This window comes from Coffea arabica, chromosome 2e, assembly GCF_036785885.1.
Source record: "Coffea arabica cultivar ET-39 chromosome 2e, Coffea Arabica ET-39 HiFi, whole genome shotgun sequence".
Classification (NCBI taxonomy): Eukaryota; Viridiplantae; Streptophyta; class Magnoliopsida; order Gentianales; family Rubiaceae; genus Coffea; species Coffea arabica.
The window spans coordinates 22900327-22923017 of record NC_092313.1 but is presented as its reverse complement, the minus strand read 5'-3'; the positions used below and the strand labels follow the sequence as shown (position 1 = coordinate 22923017).

General features: G+C 35.0%; 1 protein-coding gene and 3 long non-coding RNA genes across 9 annotated transcripts; 1 reads left to right on the top strand and 3 right to left on the bottom strand.

The window, feature by feature from the left end:
* The first annotated feature begins 364 nt into the window (after nt 1-364).
* LOC113721273 (uncharacterized) lies at nt 365-8411 on the top strand. Of its 6 annotated transcripts, XR_011840483.1 has the most exons (5): nt 365-1228; nt 1328-1408; nt 3029-4444; nt 5695-5796; nt 5952-8411. It is a non-coding gene; the product is annotated as an uncharacterized lncRNA (long non-coding RNA). The 6 variants fall into 6 exon arrangements; XR_011840482.1 differs by lacking the exon at nt 5695-5796; XR_011840481.1 differs by having other exon boundaries at nt 5695-8411.
* Nucleotides 8066-10267, bottom strand: LOC140036906 (uncharacterized). Its single transcript, XR_011840484.1, has 2 exons — nt 9991-10267; nt 8066-9582 (listed from the first exon to the last, which is right to left on the bottom strand). It is a non-coding gene; the product is annotated as an uncharacterized lncRNA (long non-coding RNA).
* Nucleotides 10268-11437: 1170 nt separating this feature from the next.
* On the bottom strand, nt 11438-12143 carry LOC140037238 (uncharacterized). The gene is made up of 3 exons (XR_011841157.1): nt 11997-12143; nt 11822-11893; nt 11438-11723 (listed from the first exon to the last, which is right to left on the bottom strand). It is a non-coding gene; the product is annotated as an uncharacterized lncRNA (long non-coding RNA).
* A 7679-nt stretch (nt 12144-19822) lies between these two features.
* Nucleotides 19823-21439, bottom strand: LOC113731725 (uncharacterized). Its single transcript, XM_027257123.2, has 3 exons — nt 20730-21439; nt 20412-20561; nt 19823-20273 (listed from the first exon to the last, which is right to left on the bottom strand). Exons 1-3 carry the CDS (start codon nt 21123-21125, stop codon nt 20121-20123), a joined length of 699 nt encoding a protein of 232 aa, XP_027112924.1. The 5' UTR covers nt 21126-21439; the 3' UTR covers nt 19823-20120.
* Between the last annotated feature and the right edge of the window lie 1252 nt (nt 21440-22691).

The window sequence follows — 22691 nt, the reverse complement described above, 5'->3', positions numbered from 1 at the left end:
AAAATACAAACTTAGTAGACATATAATTGGGCAACTAATTTATACAATCTCACTTACCCTCCTAGTCAACCATATAGACTAGTGTGAAAGCTGCGGTTCCACGTCGGCGTCTTATCCGCCACGTGGTACCATATGATTCGCTTCTGATCAACCGTATAGATGTGCTATTGATGTGGGGCTCGGTTTCTGGTCAAACAGTCAGGCGGTTGTTTCGTAATGTCTTGTCTTCATTGGGCTCTGAGGTTTGTTGATATTACGGTGTTAACCCTTTGGTCTGCACCTATTTACTTCCCGACCTTTTGTTGTATTTTTTATTTCTATTTTTCTTTGAGGGGTGTGTGGGTAATGTACGTTTTATCCCATACACTCTACTTAGCTGGGAGTTCAGCTTCTGCTGAAACGAACAAATGCTCCACTAACCCTACACATTTCAGTTCCAAGCGTCCTCACTAGGAGATTGGTGGCAAGTTTGGTCGCCCTCACTTCACCTTTAATTCTTCTCTTCTATTCCTCTTCGTTTCTTGCTTCTTCCTCTTGTCAGAGAGCAGGTGAGCTGAGGGGAGACCTTTGTAGAGCACTGTTTGTGGTCTATCTTCTTTGTCCTTCATTTTCTTTTCCTTTTTTTTGTTCTTTTTCCCTTTCCAAACCACACGATTTTTCTTTTGGTCGATTGAGCTTCCGTACATTCCCTCCCCCATTTTTTCCCTCTCTTCTGTCTCTTCTCTTCAGAAACTGATACTCCATTACAAAAACCTCAAAAATCACGTGAACTACAAGCCGAAAAGAAGAGAAGCCTAAATCCATGAAAGCGCATAACAGTAATGAAGATTTCGCAGTAGGATGCATACTCTCCATCAAGACCATTCATCCAAGTCTTGACCTTTGACCGCTCATCCAACATACTTGTTCTTCATATCCTTCTCCTCTTGTTTTTCAAGATTTTCCCTTAAACAGTTTCATTTTTTCTTTTCAGTATTTTCGCATGCATTTACAGTACTTATTATGAATTGGTAATGTTTCTTGTGGGTTTTGAAATTCTTTAACTTTGGATTTGAAGAATACAAGAAGGAACAAATTTAGGGTCAGGGCCAAAGAGGAATATTAGGCTATTGAAAGCCAATTACATAAAGGAGTTTAATTTTTTGGGTCGAGGTGAAGACCTTCTTGATCTGAAGAAATGTTTTATTGATCTTAATAATCTTCAAGCCAGAGAAGACTCTGTTATTAGGTATTTCAAATTATTTTTTTTAAAAAAATTTCTGACCAAGTTGTGGATTTGGACTATTTTGTGATTATTGCGGTTGATTTTATAAGTAGCATTTTTTAGGCAAGCTGAGTTGGAGGCTTAAAGATTTGGGATTGATGTTATAGATGAAACTCAGAGCATTTTTTATGCTCTGTTCAAAACGTAAGTTTTTATGTTTGTCATTTCTTTATTGCTATTTCTTGATCTTCTATTAGCGGTTTGACTTTCTCAATATGATTTTTCAGTATATTTTATGTAGTTTTTTCTGTCCTCTTGTGCTAATTGAAAATATTGGTTCTTTGCAGTCTTGACTTGTTATTTCTATTTTGTGATAAATAAGTTCTGGTAATGCTAGTGTTGTTATGACATCCAATTGTTGACAAAGAGCAGATTTTTGCATAAACTAAATGGTATGTTATTTCAAGAATTAACTGTGGTTATACAACTCCAAGGGTTTATCGTCAAAAAGAAATCTTTACTAATCAAAATAATTGTTTCTAATGAAAGATCATAGATGTTGAGTAGATAGTGTGGCTTCCATTTAAAGGTACTATCAGGTTTGAGATGCTTAATTTCATAAAGTTCATTGAGCTATTAGAATAGCTTAACCTTGAGCATCAGATGCATAAACAACTCCATTTCAGAAGTAGTGTTTGATGCAGAATTGGAGAGCAAAACTGCAAAACAATCCTATTCCTATGCGGAATCTCCTTTTTAATTCTTCGAATGCCATTGTCCACTATATGAATGTTGTGTGCAAAACAAATCCATCCATGTTGTCTAAATTCATTAGAAGACTAACATATTTCTTCTTGCTACATCCTTGCCAACACCACTAAGAGAGAATTCAGAAGATGGTTAAGGCTTTTTTTCTAATAGCGAAACTGAAAGAAAAGAGTCAAAAGAATATACTGATATAGTTGTTGTTACATGATTCTAGAAAATGCAGCATTTAAACTAAGTCAGGGTATATTCTTTTCTTACCCTGGTTATCCAGTGTTATTTTGGGTCAATTTACCAATTGAATCTCAATGATTTACTCGTTCAATCTTCATCTGATGTGATCGATAAAACTTCAATATCAAGGAAACACGTCAATCCTTCTGAATGGCAGTCTTCTGCTTTCAACTTTGGTATTTGGTTTTCATTTCTTCATATAGGAATCTGGTTAGAATCATCTGATTAACCAAGCCTAAAATTGTTTAATATCTATGGTATTAATCAGAAATTTCTGAAGAGAACAGAAGAACAAGCCCCCTGAGCTTCTTGAAAATGCAGTTAACTGACTCATGGACATGAATGCAAGTAGTTCGCTTTGGTACTTTAGTGAAACTCCACAGCATTTCTGGCATCTTGAATCCATTAAATGCATCGCATGCTGACTTTTTTGGGCAAAACTAATAGAGGTGCTACATGGTGGTGATTCCCTTACCCCCCCTCCCAAAGAAAAAAAGAAAAAAAATGCTTCTCCAAATTTCTCTCTCTCTCTCCCTTTCTCGTGTGTGTGCACATATACACTCACATATACTGATTAGACCGTCACATTTGAATATTTAATACACTCAGCTGGCTTATGATATGCAGAAAAGAACTTTCTGGATGACCATTTGTATGTTATCATTTAAAAAGAGTTGTTTTAGTGATTGTTATGGTGTTATTTACTATTAGCGGCTACTTTTCATTTAGTATTTGTTCTGCCTTTAAATTTATCTTATGCATAAGCCCAAATAAAGATGAAACAAAGGATTATCATTCATATTACTAATTTCATCATGTATACAGGCTTCCAGTGCACTGGGACAAGACTACTATAGTTGTGATGAATGAAGTGCGCTTTAGTAGCCCAAATCTTCCCGAGCCCGTCGTTGGAGGAACTCCAGCTGCCAATGAGCGAGTGCAGAAAGTGGCGAGACTGTCAACTGGGATCCTTCTGAATGTTGAACTCTGTTAAGTGAAATGCATAGTGTCATCTCACCTCATTACTAACTTTTTGATCTTCTGTGTTTTTGCTAGCTTGAGTTTGAGAGAAAGAGATTACAAACTCGCTATGCTGGTCAATGACTATGTTGCTCTGTCATGCATTGAGGGTGAATTGGTGCCGTCATGTTCGGATGACTAGGGGAATGGCTCCTCAACTCTCTGAGCATCAAGTTCTTTTTGGATTGGTACCAAGTTTTGATGGAGAAGTTTGCCTCATGCAGTTGTAAGATGTTAGAAGTTTAGGCATTTAAGGAATTTTGTTTTCAATAAACCCTGAGATTTGCTTTCTTTGTCACCACATTACTTCCCAATGCATTCACTGCTGCATGCTATTAATTTGATAGAGGGCATGGGTTATATGCATCCAGACAGAATTACACCAAGATAAGCTCATGCGCTGATGCCTATTAGATTGTAAAATGCAGTTTCTCATTATGTTCTGGGATGATCAATGTATAGCAGGAAAGCTAAACAATAAACTTCCCAATAGCTACCTTAGAGAAAGACAGAAATAACAGTCTTTAGGTTGAATATGCTATTAATTTTTCACTTATAGCACATCAGATCAGAGCTGGGTTGATTGTTGAAGTCGAAAACTACTGTGCGTACACATGTATACGCAAATGTAGTGATATGTCCTCAATTTTGTGGTTATATTGACCACATGGGCCTATTTTGAAAGGTCTGGTTGGAAAGGGGGTCGTGGAAAGAGTTGGGTTTTAGGTTAGAGTAATTTTTTCTCAAATTTTTTAAAACAATTTTACTTCTTACCTTATTGCTTCATTTCTCCAGAGGATTGCTTGTATGCAAGTTAAAAATTTGATTGTCATCATTTTGTACTGTGTATTGAGAAGATTTTTGTGTTACCATTTTACCTTTTTTGTGATTTTCTATGGCCCATGCAATTGGTGTAATTGACGATGATGCTAAAATTTATTGAGCTTTTTTCATTGCTGAACACTTTTCCAAAATATCCTACCATATATAGTTGTTTTGCATCAATTTTTTGCTGTTCTACATTTGGTATTTGAAATATGAAAGGTGCAATTCCCTAAACAGTCTGTCTGCTATTAAATGGACAAAGGCATTTAAAATGGACAAAGGCAACATGTGTGGTAGACATCATGGGCTATTAACATGAGATTTGTTGGAGGTATTATCATGACTCGTGGGAATGACCCTGGCTTTACGCTTCCACCTAAGCTGGCACCTGTACAGGTATTCAAAAAAGTCTTCTACTGGTTGTTCATTTTATTTCCTTGATACTAATGTTTGCCTGTAATCTGCTTTATGTTAGCTTCTGCTTGTTTTGCTTTTAGCATTAGCAGTTTATGTGACTTTGTACTGGTCTTGAGTTAGCTGTGATTTATCAGATGCCTAAGTTGATCTTGAATTTTTTTCACATCTTTGTTGAACAAGAGCTTCTCTTTTTATTAACTTTTCATATTCATTACATACATGGAGAGAATAATCTTCTTCTGACAGAGACTGATTAATTATTTCTGAGCCTATTGCACATTTTTGGTTGTTGTACTGATTATATTTGCTAATGTGCATGCCCGAAAGATAGAGTGAATGGGGGCTGGAGGTGGATGCAGTATATTGAACTAATTGGGCTGATTAGGAAATACCTATATATACCTATACACCATTTAGTTCTCTACCGAGCACCAGGAAGCCTAACAGTTTTCCAGAAATTGCTGCAAAACTATCCTATTCTCAGGCTGTTGGGGTCTGATTTTTCACTGCCTAGAAATCACCAGCAAACATAGCAAGCAAGTAGGAGCAAAAAGGAACCAGCATAAGATGAAATGATGAGAAACAAATCAAACGGAACCCAAAATAAATACTCCATCAAAGTAAGTTTCCCTTTTCTTCTTATCCTTTCATAAAGTAACAAGAGAGGAGGAACCGAAAAAAGGAGAGCGGAGAAAACGAGAGAGAGAGATAGATTCAGGTGGTGTGGCGCAGTGGCGGTGAAGATTGAACAGTAGTAGCAATAGGTGGGGGGCGGAGAGGAGTGTAGAAAATGCGAAATATTTATTTATAGAGAGAGAGAGAGAGTTGAATGAGCAGTATAGTGAAAGACCATCATTTTCTTTTCTTCTCCTTTCTTCTGTTTCTTGTTTCTGTCTCTCTCTGGTTCATTGAACCACATTTAATGGCACTTCTGAGTCCGCATTCATATTTTTGAAAAGTGCTTACATTTTTTCTTTTCATTCTTGCAAACTGGATATGCTCTATTTGATTTCCATAACTAAAATCTTGAGAAAGTGGAACCTGAGGTCCATTGCTATCTGGTTGTTTGTTGGCATCAACATCAGTTTAACTTTCTTAGCTGTTGTGAATCTTCTATTTTGCATTTGATTTAATTTCAATATTTAAAAGATTAATCAATTGTTTAACTGTGAATTATAGCAAAAAATAAGTTTAAGTTTTGAAATTTTATCAAATTATATTTATTGTAGGCGGACTGCAATGAGCATAAGAGCATTTGCAGTAAATATGGTGTTTCTGGTAACCTAACCATCCAATGGTTTCCAAAAGGTTCTTTGGATCCCAAAAATTGAGTATGTGAAATATCGGAGTTTTCAAAAAGTCTCTGTTTTTTTTTTACTTGCTTTGTCAAAATGATATTTGTCCTGATGTTGACTCTATGTAAATACAACTTACATGCCTTGAGTTCATACAATTGTATTCCTCATGAATTTATTTTTCTTCTCAGGCGTGAAGGTGAGCGATCTGCAGAAGCCTTGCTAAATTTGTGAACAGTGAAGAAGGTAATGTTATTGGCTAGCTGGCTTGTATTTTGTGGTCCATAAGTGTAATCTTGCAGTGGCATATATGGGGATGTGGTGACTCCGGAGACTTTTGAAAGATTTCCATAGAAGAAGAGTTCAAGTCCTTGCCGACTCTGGTGCTAACCTGATTGCATTTGAGACAATTCCAAACAGATTGCAAGCTATGGTATTGTTTTTGAGTTGTGACTATGTCAGTGTACCTCAAACATTTCTTTATCTAAAGCAAATTAGATGTTTTGCTGTCTATTTTGCCTGATTGCTTCTTGATATAGGACTATGCTGAGATTCTTGAGGAAGAAAATATAAAAGTTCCGACCTGGTTCTCATATGAATCAGAAAGATTTGAGATATGGTCTACTTTCTGCATTAAAAGCCCAAAAATTATATTAATATAAATGTTTTCACTATTTTGAGAGCATATCCATTTTGGATTAAGTACAAATCATTTTACTAAATTGGGCATGTTCATCTCATTTTTCCCCTCCTAGTCTTTCTTCTAACCATGTTAATTAAGAAGGTAAGTCGTTTGTATTTTTACTTCTCAGGTTAAAGATAAAATAACTTTCATTAGTTAAGTGTTTATGATATTTCCCTTTTTTTATAGTGATTGTTGTATGTTTCATGTTCATGTAATTATTCTGCTCATTTTTCCTAATCATATGTTTTTGCAGAGAGGTTAAGGTAACATGGAAGACTCTGTCACAGTATCAGAGACCAGAAATATCTGATTGAGTGACTATGTTCATAAAGTATGTCTTTCTCTCGGAATCCCTCATTTAGAACTTGTTCTAGTTTGGATGGATTGTTTTTGAGCTTTGATTTTCAGCATGTAGATTTTAGTTTTTATTTTTTGCATCACATTGCTTGCATAGTTGATAATTTCTGCCTCTACATCTCAATTTTCACTCATCGCTGCTCTGAATTTCATTTTATCAAATTCCTGATCCCTGGATTTACCAACAAAATTAAGCTAAAGTGAACTAAGATGAGACAATGCTACCATGCTGCAATCTTTACCCTAACCTTAAGGCCAAATATGTGAAGAAGAGATGTTAGAGAATCATAAAGTGGATATTTGCCAAACATAGGAGATAGAGAATATTTACCCATATTTTCTCTTTGTTCATGGACTTTCACATTTCTAACACTGTACAATGACGACAATCCATTAACTCTTCCCCTGTGTTATTAAACTCAGACCGGGCCGGCCGGTTCGACCGGTCGAACCGCGAACCGGCCATTCATCCTGTCCGAGTTCTTCTAGAACCCCCTCTGTTTAATACTCGGTCAAACCCGGTCAAAAATCGGGTTGAACCGTGAACCGTTAAAATCGGCAAGAACCGGGTTTTTTTTAAAAAAAATTTGTCTTTTGTTGACTTTTCAGGCTTTCACTAGTTATCCCAAGCCAAATTCCTAATTTGACACCCCGGACTTCACTTCACTCCAGCCCTAAATTTCTAAAATCTCTGTCGCTTTGTTTCCATCTTCTTGCTGCCACCGATCTTTGTCGCCATTGCCGACGGCGCATCTGAAATCTCCAAGTAAGTTCCTAGAAGGGAGTACAAGCTCTATACACCAATTGCATTATTGGGGTAAATGCTATCTAATTTTGATGTAGGGAAAAGCGTGAATGACCAGCAATGTGGAGGCACTCGTTAATTTAATTTCACATGATCTATTTGTTAAATTTCAGGCAAAACACGTGCAAGAGCTTTATTGGGGACTTTTTCTTAATTCTTTTATTTGAATTAATGGATTTCCTTTGTTGCCTTCTATGTGTTTGAGGAAATGTAAAATTACTGAAAATTTTGGGATGCATTTTTTGGTAACTCCATTGTTGGTTCCTGAGATATGCAGAAATCAGGATGGCTACTTTAAGTTGGAATTGCAGAAACTAGATAACTACTTTTTTTTAATTTTTTTGGCACAAGTAATAGACACTAATTAGATTTTAGACGTTGAAGTTAAAAACTACCTCTTATGTTGCTTGAAAGTTGAAATCAGTGTTTTAGATTGATATTTAGCATTCACTTATCACTTTCTTTTTATTTTTTTTTGGCATTCTTGTTTTTCTTTTTCTCTTTTGGCTTAACTGGGGTAGGACGGAAGTAGACTGCTAAGCTAGCTCAAAGGTTGATTAACCATGTAGAAGACTCTGTTGATTGACCATGCAACTGAAAATGTCATCAAATTATGTAAATGTAGCGAGAATGTATTAAACTGACTTTTACTTTTTTGTTTTCTCTTATCTTTATGTATTGCAGCTGAATACATATGAATCTAAGTATAGTTTAGTATGTACTACAAAGTCTCCCACAAAATTGCTTAACAATCTTTGGAAGCAAATTAAGGATGTTCAAATTAAACATGTGCAATTTGGGGAATTGGATATGAATTTGGATCACTGGTTTTTGGTTATATTTTGTAAATTTGATTTGCAGGAAAAAGATATATATATATGACGTATTTATGATGTCATCCAGTTCAATCTCCGAATGACCTCGGTTGAACCCATTGACTCCTGACTCCTAAGCTCAATCGAGTCTATGTCTGGTCCGAGTCCGAAAACATAGCTCTTCCCCCATGTTGATTTCAATTGCAACTCTATAAACTGACTCAAGGTTTCTACTGTCACAAAATTCCTTACTCTACAAAGTACTGTGGGTGGAACAACTCATTCAAGAGCTTCCATCTCATCTTTCTCTTTCCATTAACGGTTAACATTGATTTCTTTGACAAGCAGGTGCATGAGATACATAATAACAAATCAGCAATTTGGTTATCAATTAACATTGAAAATCTACCACTGCTCCGGTGTCCATATGACTAATATCTACGATCAGAGCATAGGTATAGCAATCTATTTATTTGTCTGCTATTGTTATGTAAAAAAGATAACAAAACAAAAAAGAGGGCAAATTAAACTTACCAATGAAGACCCATAATAGGGGAAGTGAAGAGCAAGGCGGGTTGCTGCTGCTACTATTTCCGAATCAAATGGAAAGCCCACATTAATTGCGTACAACGTCTAGGTTCCTAAAACATTCCTATTGTGAAGTCCATTTTTCATTTTTGCGTTCATTGACTGCCCACGATAATCAAATATATCAAGCTCTTTATTTCTAGCATACCATGACCAGAACCATGAATAAGAATAAAAAAGGTAAAATAGCAGTAATATCTGTAAGTTTATATACGAAAATGCAAAATGGAAAATATTGGTGATATGCTTATAAAATGGACTTGATGTGGACTAAGTCAGGCAAGGAAGCATCTTTCGATTTCATCAAAATTTCATGACTTTTGCTTCTTCTTTTTTTCTTAATAAAAAGATGCTGTTAATAAAATCTTAATGGTTGGAGCATACTTTGTGAGATAAGAATCTTCATTCAAATATTGAATAAAACTAAACTCAAATGCAATTCATGGTAATTCTTGAAAACTTACTAATAGATTGTGTGCCCTGGTAGAAGTAGCAACTTTGATTGCAGCAAGTAGGTGATCTTCCTTGATCATACTCGTTTGCTTCCAATACATAGCAATCTATTGATTAGTCTGGCTCACCACAGTCATATAAAGTATACGATCAGTTAATAAGTGAAATCAAATGAACTTACAACTAAAGCTTTTAGTTGCATTCCTTTTTCTTTTCATTTTAATGAAAGTAGCAGTAACAAAATGTGACTAGCGATAGCTAATGAAGAGAGTAAAGCTAACTTCTATATTTATGAAATCCAAACTGCTAGATACAAGCAGCTGACCAAGAGATACAAACATCAGACTAATTGTTTGAGATTGTCGTATTCGACGAATCAGAGTGATTAAATAGTAAAAGGCAAAATGTGAGAAAGAAAAGTGATATAAGTATAGATTCAGTTATGATATTCTTCAGGGTGATAGTCAAGCAGAGCAAAATTTAAGCACAAAAATTGCTGGATGTAGTGAAGGAATAGAAGAAATGACCTAGAATTGAAACAATTTCTTAATACGAATCTGTCAATCCCAAACAAAAGCCTCTTTAGCACCGACTCTTTTAAATTGTCACTAACCCCCTGAACAAAGTTGGCAACCAAAATAAAATGCAGAAGAAAGGTATCAGTCAGTGTAAAACTATACAAATTATCCAATATGTTTAAACTATACTCACAGGAGAAAAAAATTAGAAAAAGAGAAAGTATAATTAGGCACACTTTAAATGAATGCCAATCTGCAAAGGAGAAAAGCAGCTGAAATATTAAGAAATACCAGAATGGACATATCAATAATTTCATCCACAAATTTCAATGCCAAAATTCAAGCAACCAAAAACACTAAATCAAGATAGTAGATATAAAACCAATATCATGTATATAGTAATTTAAAACTGCAATAGTAGACCTAGATTCAACTTAGTGCCAGAATATCACAAAAACTTTTCCTCAACAAAGATGTGAATTTTATGCAATCAACTTCTCATATTGTGGATTTAATATTTGAGAGTTCTATAAAACAAAACACATTCAGTTTGTTTGGATAAGAGTTTATTTGGATGATTTATATGAGATAATTACTGTAATACTTTTTATGATGTGATGTATGTGAAATAAAAACGTGATTGGGAAGATAAAAAGGTGATTGAAATTTGTGAAGTAAATTATTTTACTTCAAATCTTGTTTGTCCTCATTGCCTCTAGAAATAACTTTGAGAAACTAATATTCTACACTTCTTAGCTAGCTACAAAAAATCCTATAAACTCAATATTAGAATTCTCTGTTTAAAATTTTGTTTCTTCTATTGCCTACCTAACCTTTGTGAATAATATCTCCAAGGTGGGGCAAAACTTTAATGTGTAAGACTTTATCTTTTATTCTCATTTTCATAAGTGGGATTTTAGCAAGCTTTTCTCGTATCTATAAGACGTGGATGGCGGTATTCATACTGATGCCTTTACATAAGACTATAACTTAAGCTTGAAGTTGAGGTTGAGAATTTAACTTGTTTTAGCTTAGTTATCTCTATTCAGCAAGTGGTGACAATGCTTCCTTGCTAATCAGTTGTAGTATATTATTAACAGGAAAAGAAAAGGCAAGAAATGTATGAGAACCATGCAAGACTCTTTCTTTGCAGCATTTATAATTTCCTTTTTAAACTTCCTCTCTCTTTAGTGTGAAGTGATTGTTTCTCCAAATTTATTTACTTATTTTTTAAGAAAAAACTGGAAGTATGAGATACGTAGCACCTTAGGTTCTCCTATCTCGTCTCTTTTGTTCAACAAAAGATTATGTGAAGATCTTTCCCATTACTTTAGAAGCAAATGCACTATTATTTCTTGTTGTGATTAGTAATTGATACCTAATGGTTTAGTACTCTTAAACTTTTCATTCTATGGGAATCAATTTGTTGTAACATATAACAGGAACTCGGCAAACTTTGACTATTAAATAGCAGAACTTACAACCTATGGACTTATACTCGCAAGGGAACTTACAACTAATTAGAAAAAATGTAAGGGAAAAAAATTCAGTTGATAAGTAATAAGCAAAACTAAACGAATTTACAATTGAAAAACTATAACTAACACATGAAATACAGCGGAACTTGCTTGTACTGAAGGACTGGAGAGTGACTTGAAATTGAAGCAATTGCTTTATGGAAATCTGTGAATGGTAAATCACAAGCTCTTCTACACCAATTCTTTCAAAGTGCAATTAAACCCCTGAAGAAATTTCGCAACCAAAATAAAAAGTAGACAGATTATCCAATCTCTTCATTACTCGTACGCAAAAATATTAGACACAGAAAATGAGTAGTTACCTTTAATAGGAAACGTTCCAGAGGAAAAGGAGGAAGAACCATGGAATTTTTTGTGAGTACTGTTTTGTGTTCCTAATATATATAGAGACATAAACTTTATCAGTTGTTAGGAATTTTTCTTTCACTGTCGATAATTTGCCAACGGGCCAACAAAAAGGAAAACACAAGAACAAACCTATATCCCTAACAATGGTATTAGCCATTATGAACACAATAGATAATGACGCAAAATCGATGAGTTGTTAGAGATTTTTCTTCGCACTCTTGATAATTTCTCAACTGGCAAACGAAAAGGAAGGAAAAAGGACAAACCTATATCCCTTGTAATGGGTAGAAATCATACCTCATACTTAACTCTTTGTGGAACAATTCCACGGTTGGGATATGGATGGGCAGACATAATTGACTCTTTGTGGAACAATTCCACGGTTGGGATATAGATGAGCAGCCATAATTTAGAGGAAAAGATCGTCAAATTGTTGATCAAGTGCTGGAGGAGTTCAATTGGTACTTTTGTTTGTCTGAACCAGAAAGAAAATGAAAGAGAAAGGAAGGAATGGAAACAGAGAGAGGAACAAAGGAGAAAAAGTAGAGCTGAACATGAAGACAAAATGAAATCTGCGAACATGCTTCTTCTGAAGCAAAAAGAAAACAAAGCAGGAACACTGGCAAATGGAGGACTTCTGAACAGTTCGCTACTGGTGGAAGAATTCAAGTACTCCATCCGTCCCATTCATTTGGTTATGTCTGGGGAATCCAACTTTTTAAAAATAGTGATTTGATTGTGATGTTTGTGCTTTTCTTTTCAATTTTACCCCATCAAATTCAAATTTTAAATTTGAATGTATGATTAAAAAGAAGGGTTATATTGAAAAAAGAGTGTAAAAGTTGTTTTGATTTTTCTAATATAATAATTATTTTGGGACATTCCAAAATGGAAAGTATAATCAAATGAATGGGACAGAGGGAATAGTAATTTTCTTGTCTGAACCAGAATGAAAAGAAAGGAGAAATAAAGAAACAGGAAATAGAGGGAGAGAAAGGAAGAAGAAAACAAAAAATGATGGGCTAAAATGAAGCAAAAAGAGAGTGTTTTGTCTTGCTGCCATGTGGGTCAACTTCTATTTTTTGTTTGAATTTTTGACTTCTTCTCTTTCACTACGGAGACAAAGGAGTCTGAACTGATGGCAATTACTGCTATCTTTTGTCTGGGGAAGAGACGAGAAAGACTGAGAAAGAAAGCAAAAGACTATTTGCAAAAAGTCAAAAATAGCCCTCAAGAGTTAGTTATTGTTTTGGGGCTAGTTATTTTTCTCTGGTAAAGATGGTAATTTCATGTAAAAAGACAAAAATAACCTCAACAGTGATATATTATTAGGAGAAGTAATAAACATTCCCAGGGCATAAAAGGAAGAAAAATTTTCTCCCTCCCCTAATGCCACTACGTGGTACAATGTGGGAGTAGAAGTCTTAACTCTTTCTATACATGTAAGATATATATTAAGATTTCCATCTACTGTTGCTTTTGTTAAATGTTTCCAGATGCTTATGAATTTACTCTGATTTTTTTTTTACTGGACTCTGATGTTTTTGAGATTCTTAGTTATGCTGTGTATTTTCAAATAACTCAAGTAATAATAGGTGCATTATCTGTCAGGCTTCCAATTTTCTCTTCAAATATAGCTGATTTTCTTTCTTGCATTTTTTAATTTTGAGGATTGAGCTATAGAGTGTTTCTTGGTTGGAGAGTAATGTAGAATTATTTTGATTGCTTTCCTAAATGTTTATCTGTTATCTGATTATGTCTCTAAATTGCACTTTCCTCTATATAAGGTGGGTAAACTTATCAATTTGATACGTTCAGCTGGATAGAAATTATTTGGATGATTTGAAAAAGAAATTGTTAGGGAGAGGAAAAACTTTTTGGGCAAATAATTCAGAAAAAGCACTGTAGTAAAAAAAATTGCTGCAATGCAAACAACCGATATGCAATAACTACTCCCCTAAAAAGAAGAAGAACAACAAAAAATAAAAAAATCCTCCAATTGCACACCACCCATTGCCATTTTATCGTAACCCATGGAACATGGAGCAAATTATTAACAAAATCTCGTCTAAATTTTTTTTTCTAGAAGATGGTGAGCACAAGGAAAGGATCAATTTTTGGTATAATTGGTAATTTGTTAATGACTAGTAATTAGGTTAAATGGTTATTTGATTAAAGTCCTGTTCAATAACTCAATTCAGCATTTAAACTTAATAAGTTCAGATTTTAATATACTCAGATGCGTTTGATAATCAATTATTGAATATTTGAATTAATTAAGCGATACTAAATTTTTTAGATAAAACTTGCTCCCAAAGATAAGCGATCACTGATAAATTAAATCCATATATGTGCGCAGTGTATCCATCTGGTCTGATGGTGATTTAGTCCCCATCAGGTTCCTCCGACTAAGTTGAGCCACCCCTTAGAGTAAGCTTCCCTCCCCTTTCCTAGTAGGAGTAAGATTAAGTTAAATTAGACTAGATGTGTTATTATATAAAAAAAATTAATAATAATGTGATATGGATTCAAATGTATCGAATTTAGTATTTAACAATTTAATAACTTAATTGATTCAAATTTCAGATTTTAATTTTTAAATTGGGATAATTTCAGAAACCTCCGCTGAGGTTTCATGAAATATCACCTAGCTTCCTTGAGCTTTTCAAAATCTTACTTAGCACCCTTGAAGTGATAAGTGGGTCACATGCAAATATCAAAGGTAATGAATTGTCAACAATATCCTAATATTTAAATTTTCTAAACTTGTTTTTCTTTCTCTAAATTTCTTGCTTTTCTTTAACAATGTCTATATATATATATATACACACACATTCATATTTTATATATATAATTGAATTGCAAATATCAATGAAATATAGGATTTAATCAATGAAATATTCGGCGCATTTGAAGCAAAATAACTACAGGTTCTTTTTTTGTCCCTTTTTTGCGTTTCACAACTTCATTTATTTATTTGTTCCTAATCATGTAAAGTGCGAGAGAAATGAAGCAATCGAAACCCCAGTCTACGGTTTTTCAAATTCTAACTTTAGTAAAATTTTCATATTTCACACCCATAAAAATGTCGATCTATTTTGAGTAAATTCTCAATATGATATTGCATTTGGATTTCATTTATTGCTAAGTTTTTTTTTTTTGGCTCAAATGTGTGATTTTTACATGTTAATTGCCTTCAACGCTATGTAGAGTTTTATTTGTAAAAATGGTTTAAAAATAGTAGTTGCTTTTACTATCTCTCTCTACTATAAAAGTGACTATTAGTTGTAACACAAAATCTTATCATCTTTCATCCTCTGATTTTTAAGATGGTTCCAATTTAGTACTTTTTTTTTTGGATTGTAAAATGTTCATTTTTATAGTTCAAGGGTATTAAAGGCACTAAAATAGTCTCTCTCCTCAAACATGAAATTTTTAATATTACCTTTGATTAGAAGGGTCAATAATATTATCAAAATGTCAATTCGAGGGGTGCTAAGTGAGATTTTGAAAATTTCAAGGGAGCTAAGTGATATTTCATAAAACCTTAGGGGAGGTTTCTAAAATTATTTCTTTTGAATTTCGGTTATATCAAAGGCAACCTAACACTAACACCCAAAAAAATTAACTAAAAAAGTACCTTTCGTCTATCTCGCATCTCCATGAAACAAAATTAATCACAAAACTAAAGCTCATAATTGACTAGCCCTGAAAAATCCAAATCTCAAATTTCTTTCTCTGAATTAGCCCACAAGTCTACACCATACAAGCTCAACAAAGAGAGAAGGAGAATAGGTCACAGCTGCCATCATGGTTTAGCCGAGACCAAAGCCCCGTCAATTTTTTCATCAAAAATGGCGCTGTAAAACTCCTTTTCTGAAAAGTTGCATAACTTGTATTGCTGCCAAATTACCCTGAAATTAGGTTGAATCATGGAGGACTTTGGCTATATGTTACTCTTGATATTAGTTTCAAATTCCAAACGTGTTTCCTTAGCTTTCTTGCTATTTTGTGGGATTAAATTGTAGAACTTATCCAAAGGGAAAGTTGAAATTTCTTCGGGTGAAAGATTTTTTGGTTGAGTTTAAATCAACTCAACAAAATTTTCCCAGGAATTTCAAGCGCCTTGTTTGTTAATAGGGGGAAGAAGAATCTTGACCGTAACCCTATGGCTCCTTTGCAATACATTCTCAACTCAATTTAAAGGGCACGTTGATAATTCCATCGCTATTCCAGTTAAACAGTTTGATTGTTCTTATTATTATTTTTATTTGACCATAAATGTAGTCGAAAAAACTGACTATTTCATTTTAATTCAGACCATGTTAATATTAGGACTGCACATGAGTCGAGTTGCTCGCAAGCATCACTTCGCGCGCAACTCGAGTCGAATTCGAATTGAATAAGTCGAATTTGAGTTCAAAAATACTCAACTCGTTAGCTCGCGAGTCGGCTTAATTATATATATATATATATATATTTGTTATTTTAATAATAAAATTACAATATATTCCCAAAATTTTATTATTTGTTAAGCAAAAGTATTATTTTATTTATTTTTTAAAAAATTATATAATTATTTTTTATTTTTAAACTCAAATTTGAATCGAACTCAAACTCGAACTTTGCATAGAGAGTTTGTCGAGATCAAGTTTGATAAAATTAAGTTAAGATTCAACTCAATTAAGTCAAAATTCGATTTGACTCGATTCATTTGCACCACTAGTTCATCTATAGGTTCCAAATCACACGAAGCTAATTTACATATTTGTCCCAATTAGGGGTGATATCGAGTCGAGTCGAGCTCGAGTAGTGCACTACTCGAGCTCGACTCGAGGCAAAATAACTAGGCTCGAACTCGAGCTCGAGCTCGTCAAGCTTTTAAAATTCGAGCTCGAGCTCGAGCTCGACATCAATTTATGGAGCTCGAGCTCGAACTCGAGCTCGAGTTTAATTAAATGTAATTAATTCAAATCAAGCTCAATCGAGCTTATTCGAGCTCAATCAAGCTCAAGTAATAAAAATTAATATTTTATATATAATTTTAAATAAAGGATATTATTGACATTTCACAATAATAAAAATAAAAATATATATTATAGAAAGCTCGATAGAGCTCATCGAGCTTTCGAGTATTATATTACCAAACTCGAGCTCGACTCGATAGCTCTAACGAGCAGCTCGAGCTCGAGCTCGAGCTTGGTCAACCGAGCTCGAGCTCGAGCTGTTGACCAAGTAGCTCGCGAGCTCGAGCCGAGCTACTTGGTTCAGCTCCAGCTCTAGTCCCAATTAAAGGAGCTTTTTTTTTTTTTTTGGCATTTTTCCCAAAAAAAAAATCACGCGCAAACATGCTTTTAAAATCAGAAAGCGAAATGAATTCAAGTGCATACCATTATGGTTCACATTGGTTATCATTTGAGTAAGAGGTAGGAATTGATCAAATTCAAATTTTCCATGGGTTGGTAATATGTGGTAAAAACTAATAGTATAGTAATTTTTTTACACTAGTAACTTTAAATATATGTTACATGTGCATAATATAAATTTCAAATTTAAATACATGACAATCAAACGAGTAAACAACACCAAACCCTAAAGACTAAGTATTTAACTTTTTATGCACTAACAACTTTGGACATATATCAAATGTGTATGATTTAATTTCAAATCATGTTATATGACATGATTTAAATATGCTCATGTAAAAAAAATTATACACCGATAATGTATAAAAAATTTATCCGAAGACTAAATGCACACCACTTGGCTCCAATGCTTTTTCACGTTTATAAGTTGGGGATTAATATTTATACACTGTCGGTATAAAGTTTTTTTTTTTTTTTTTACAAGCAAGTTTAAATGAATGCCATGCCATCACCATTCAAATTACAAATTCACTTTTTATCCATATGTCACCTGTTACTCTAAAAAATTTTTGCACTAACATTAATGTTATTGACACTTTGACATTACATACTCCCTCTCACTTTATATCCATATGTCACCTGTTACTCTAAAAATTTTTTGCACTAACATTAATGTTATTGACACTTTGACATTATATACTCCCTCTGTCCTACTTTGATAGTCCTGATTTTTTTTCACACAGTTTAAAAAAAAATAATTAATTTTGTTGAAACAATCAATTTAGGTAGCTAATTTCTTAAAATACCATCACATTAATTAGAGTACAACTTTATGAAAACTTAAATTGATAGTAAAAAAAAATCAACTCACATTAAATGAGATAGGTTTATAATAATAACTACTTACATTGAATAAGGGTATTTTAGAAAAATTAAAATACAACTACATTTTTCAATTGAAAAGTGCACAACAATTGGGGACAAACGAAAAAGAAAAACAGAACTATCAAAGTGGGACAGAAGGAGTATAATATTAATGCTTTATAGAGACCATATGAGAACACTTTGCACCGATATTTTGTTGCGATGGGGCAGCCAATACAACTACCATCATTCACTGTGATACCAAATCTTCGTTTCGAGTATGTCTAGCGAAGATGAATTCGCAGGCATAACCAGTTTCGAGGATTTGAAGATACCTAATAAAAGATGAACTCACGCAGCAATTTTATTGAGGCTATTGCATGGATTGACCTCTATTTTACGCAATTTTGGTGATAGATAAAATTTTCAGCAACAAGGTGTCAATAAATAGGTGTAAAAGTCAGTGACACAAACAGGCAGAGGGATCAACGCTTCTAATTTCAAATGGGAAGAAAAACAGCATCATATAAAAAGGCATAAAAAAAGTTTTCTAGAAACTGTTTCACAAGCCTCCCCCCACAGCTTATCATACTTGCAGGAAGATTCCGTCAGGTTTGCGTAATTTAAAAGCACGTAAAAACTAGGAGATGTGAGTCTAATTATTAAAAACCCGAGGTAAGCTTTGTGCAATTATGATAAACTTCAACAGTGCCTGTGAAACCATCCCAGGACCCAAGTTCTAAACCAGAATGAAGGGCACAGATTAAAAATAGGAACACAAAATAGCCTACTTTACCACTAATGGCGCAGTTCTGCATAAACTAAGCATACCACGTACTGCAGTCAATTAAACATTTCTAATATGAACAATTTGGCCATTTAGTAGGCTAAGATATCATCATGATAGCAAGGAGTGCATCAAGCGATATAAGTGCAGTAATGGTTCCTCATGCTACTAGATTTCATTACCACAATACGAAATACAAGATTCATCTACAAACAAAATTAACTAATATCTCCACAGCCCACAAATTTCAAATCCAAAACTCCCAAGAGGTTTTCAATCTATAATACAGCGCCCGTAGATTGCATCCACACAAAACATGCCAAAACCAGCAAAATCACACCAGAAACGATGCTAACAGACATCAAAATTTACTCATGAAGCACAATCAAGTCAATGTTGATTAAGAGAACAAAAACCTTCAAGCTAAACAAACTCAGCATGCATCTTTAGTCCTAAATATGCTATGGCTGGTGAAACTCACCCATGCCACCTATACACAGAAATTTAAATGAAACTAAACGACAACACAAGTACCTCTAGAGCCTTCAAAGCACATGTACAGAAGGTACATGTCTGAAAATCTGAAAACACACAGCCATGCCAAACTAATGCTGTGGAGAAGTATGCAAAATTCTCCAGTGAATAGTTCAATAAATGGCTGAATCTATGCATCTAAGGTAAATATTAAAGAATGTTCCACTGTATCTTTTCCAATTGTTCAAGGACCTTCTTGACAAATTTTACAGGACGCATGAAATTTACGAACACAAAGGTAGTGTAAATTGTCTACAATGTAGTCGAGCATGCCTTCCTATCAAAATAGAATGTAAATTTAACGACTCAAACCTGTAATTGCATAGAAGCACGAAAATAACAGCATTGAAAGATCTAAGAAACTTCTCACCTAGTTAAACAGTAACTGGAACTGGAGACCGTAATTAAACTGTCAAGACAAGCACCCACAATAGCTCCATATATGACACTCTCGGGTCACAATGTTTGAGAGACTTCATCTCAAAGGGCAACGGCACCCAGTTATCTCAAGTCTTAGGTACTAGACTGAATAAGTCGTCATACTACAGAAAAGACATAAACATACTAAGACGACGACATATTAGACAGAAACTCCACATGTAAATGCATTAATACAGAGAGGGACAGAACAGTCTGTGCTTGTATCATCCAACACTATCATTAATCTAGTATTTTTTTCAGCCTAACGAGCATAACCATTCTTTAGTCCTCCCGGAAACGTTCATAAACCTTAGCTTGAAAGGTCTTGAGCTCAGCAGTTTCAGCCTCTTCAGCTTGGAAGGTAATGTGAAAGACCTCACCAGCACACATGTATGAAGTTACCTTCTCAATATCTTTAAACCCAAATGGTACACCCTAAAAAAAAACAACTACTCCATAATTAATCTGAAAAGTAATGATCCAACAAGTAGATCACAAGGAGGAGCAACAGTATAAAAACGGACACAAACGCAAATATAAGGATGGGGAAATGCGGGAAAGAATTCAGTAAACCTTGGTATCTTTGTTCTTATCATTGAACTCTTTAAGTGCCATGATAGCCATTTCAACGAGATCTTTGTAAAGTTGAGGATCATTCTTAAAATTTCTAATGGGGACATAGATAGCCTCAGGACCACCCGGAAAAACATCTATGTCAAAACCCTGCAAAAGTAAATCAATCCAACATTCACAATTATCATTCCCGCCGGTATATATGCTGATGCTCAAAGAAAGATTAAAAAAAGAAAAAGAACAGTAGGTGATATCGTTAAATACCACCGGAGAAGGAAGGAAAGGAAGGAAGGACAGAGAATGGGAGAGAATACTAACATCGCTCTCCTCGATCTGTTCGAGGTACCGTTCAATGGTACTCTCGTCGGCCATCTTTTCGCCGCCGAATGGCTCGAAACCAATATAAGGATTACAACGGCGAGCGCGAGTTCTTGCTAGGGCATTCCTGATAAATTCCTCATAAGTCCTTGACTCCTTGAGACCCAGCCTCGGAGGAAGCGATGTTTTTTCAGCTGGTGGTGGTGGAGAAACGCATTTGTTTTTTCCCCACGATGATCCTCCACCGCTGCTCTCACCTCCAACTTTGCGCTCCGCTTCCGGCTTCAATTTCTGACGTTTGCCGCCGCTGCTCTCACCTCCAACTTTGCGCTCCTTTTCCGGCTTCAATTTCTGACGTTTGCCGCGAACACGATTGGCGCCGCTGCTCTTACCCATCGGTTATTTCTCACGTTTCCCACCAACACGGCTGCGCCTCGTCATCTTGCTACAGAAACAGAAAACCCTAACTTCTGTTAACTACGGCTTACGGTTGGATTTGATCAGTTCTGATAGAATTCGCCTCGGTGGGGGTATACCGTATACGAAGGGAACCACGTCAATGAGCAGTTATATATCTGGAGGTGATTAGACCGACTGGAGATTAATTTGAGGGCCGTCCGTTAGGCGCTCTCGTACCCGCCCTGGTGTACAGATGAGGGCTGTTTGCTTGGTTTGGATTTCGGCCTGAAACACGTGGTAATGGAACTTTAATCTCTCCATTTTTTATTGGACTCGACCCACTTATTAGTTTAGACTTTTGAGTATTGCATTGTCCTCTAGTATTGCATTGAGCATTGGACTTTCGAGTAGGTAGTAGTAGTCTTGGAATTTTCTTTTTTTTTTTTTCAATTTATTCTATTTAAAGAGGTACGAGATTTACAAAACGAGGAAGAGAAGCAGATTCGAACTCAAGACATGTACATCTTGAGTAGAAGAAGAGGGTGGAATTTTAAATAAGGATGCGTCTTTAATTCTCTATTACGGAGCAACTTCTTTTTTTCTTTTTTTTTTTGAGTAGAAGCAGAGTTTAGATAGATTCGACTCTGGTCATCACTACAAATCAAGATACACTCTCAGGACCATAAATAGCTTATACGGGTTGATTCAAATTGCCTACTAACATAATTTTCATATTAACTAGAGTGAATGGCCCAAAAGGTCACTAAACTATTAAAAATGGCATCCTTTAGTCACCAAACTTTTTTTATGACCGAAAATATCACTAAACTCGCAAAAATTTTTCAGCGGAGTCATTTTACCGAATTTCAGCGGTTTCTCATCCGGTTACAAGGGTCTTGAATTGAATAAATATTCTGATATGGGCAAAAATGTCCAAAAGATTATTGGGGCAAGTGAACTCACAGACTGTTTCGTTCCCAAAGTTGACCAATCAACCGACATTCACTTCGTCTTCTCCGGTGAAGTTTACTGGCTGTGAACACTTCACTTTCCAATTTGACCCAGTGCAGAAGTTTACTAGCTGTGACCGAGATTCACTCTCCTCTCTGTCTCGTCACTTCCGACCTCCCCACTCTCTCTATCCGTCCCACCACTAACCCCAACCCCATATCCAACTCCGACGACGATGACCCCTTTGAGCCCACAAGTTTCATCACTGCTTTCTCAACGTGGTCTTTCGAGCCATACCCATTATTTGCTTAGTCTTCGATTTCCTTCGCCGGCCACCTAGCTGAGCTGGAAAGAGTCTTGGTAGTTCTAATGACTACACCCGGCCAAAAAAAAAAAAAGAAAGAAGAGTGACTCCACTACATATATATTTACCCAGAAAAATGTTTTTTTTCTTTTACAGAAAAAGAAAAGAAAAGAATGATACTTTTTTTTTTTTGTATTTCTGCAGCCGTGTGCTCTCACCCGTCACCAGTGGGTTGCCGAGGGCAGTCGTTGAAGGGAGTGCTATGCTATCCCATTCTTCTCAGAGAAAAGAAAATGAATAAAGCCTAA

What these genes read in the sequence shown, in the direction of transcription:
- LOC113731725 (XM_027257123.2), bottom strand. Translation starts at nt 21,125, where the DNA reads ATGGGTAAGAGCAGCGGCGCCAATCGTGTTCGCGGCAAACGTCAGAAA. An exon ending in AACAGATCGAGGAGAGCGAT is followed by an intron (nt 20,562 to 20,729) that starts GTTAGTATTCTC and finishes TTACTTTTGCAG; the next exon opens with GGTTTTGACATAGATGTTTT. An exon ending in ATAAGAACAAAGATACCAAG is followed by an intron (nt 20,274 to 20,411) that starts GTTTACTGAATT and finishes GTTTTTTTTTAG; the next exon opens with GGTGTACCATTTGGGTTTAA.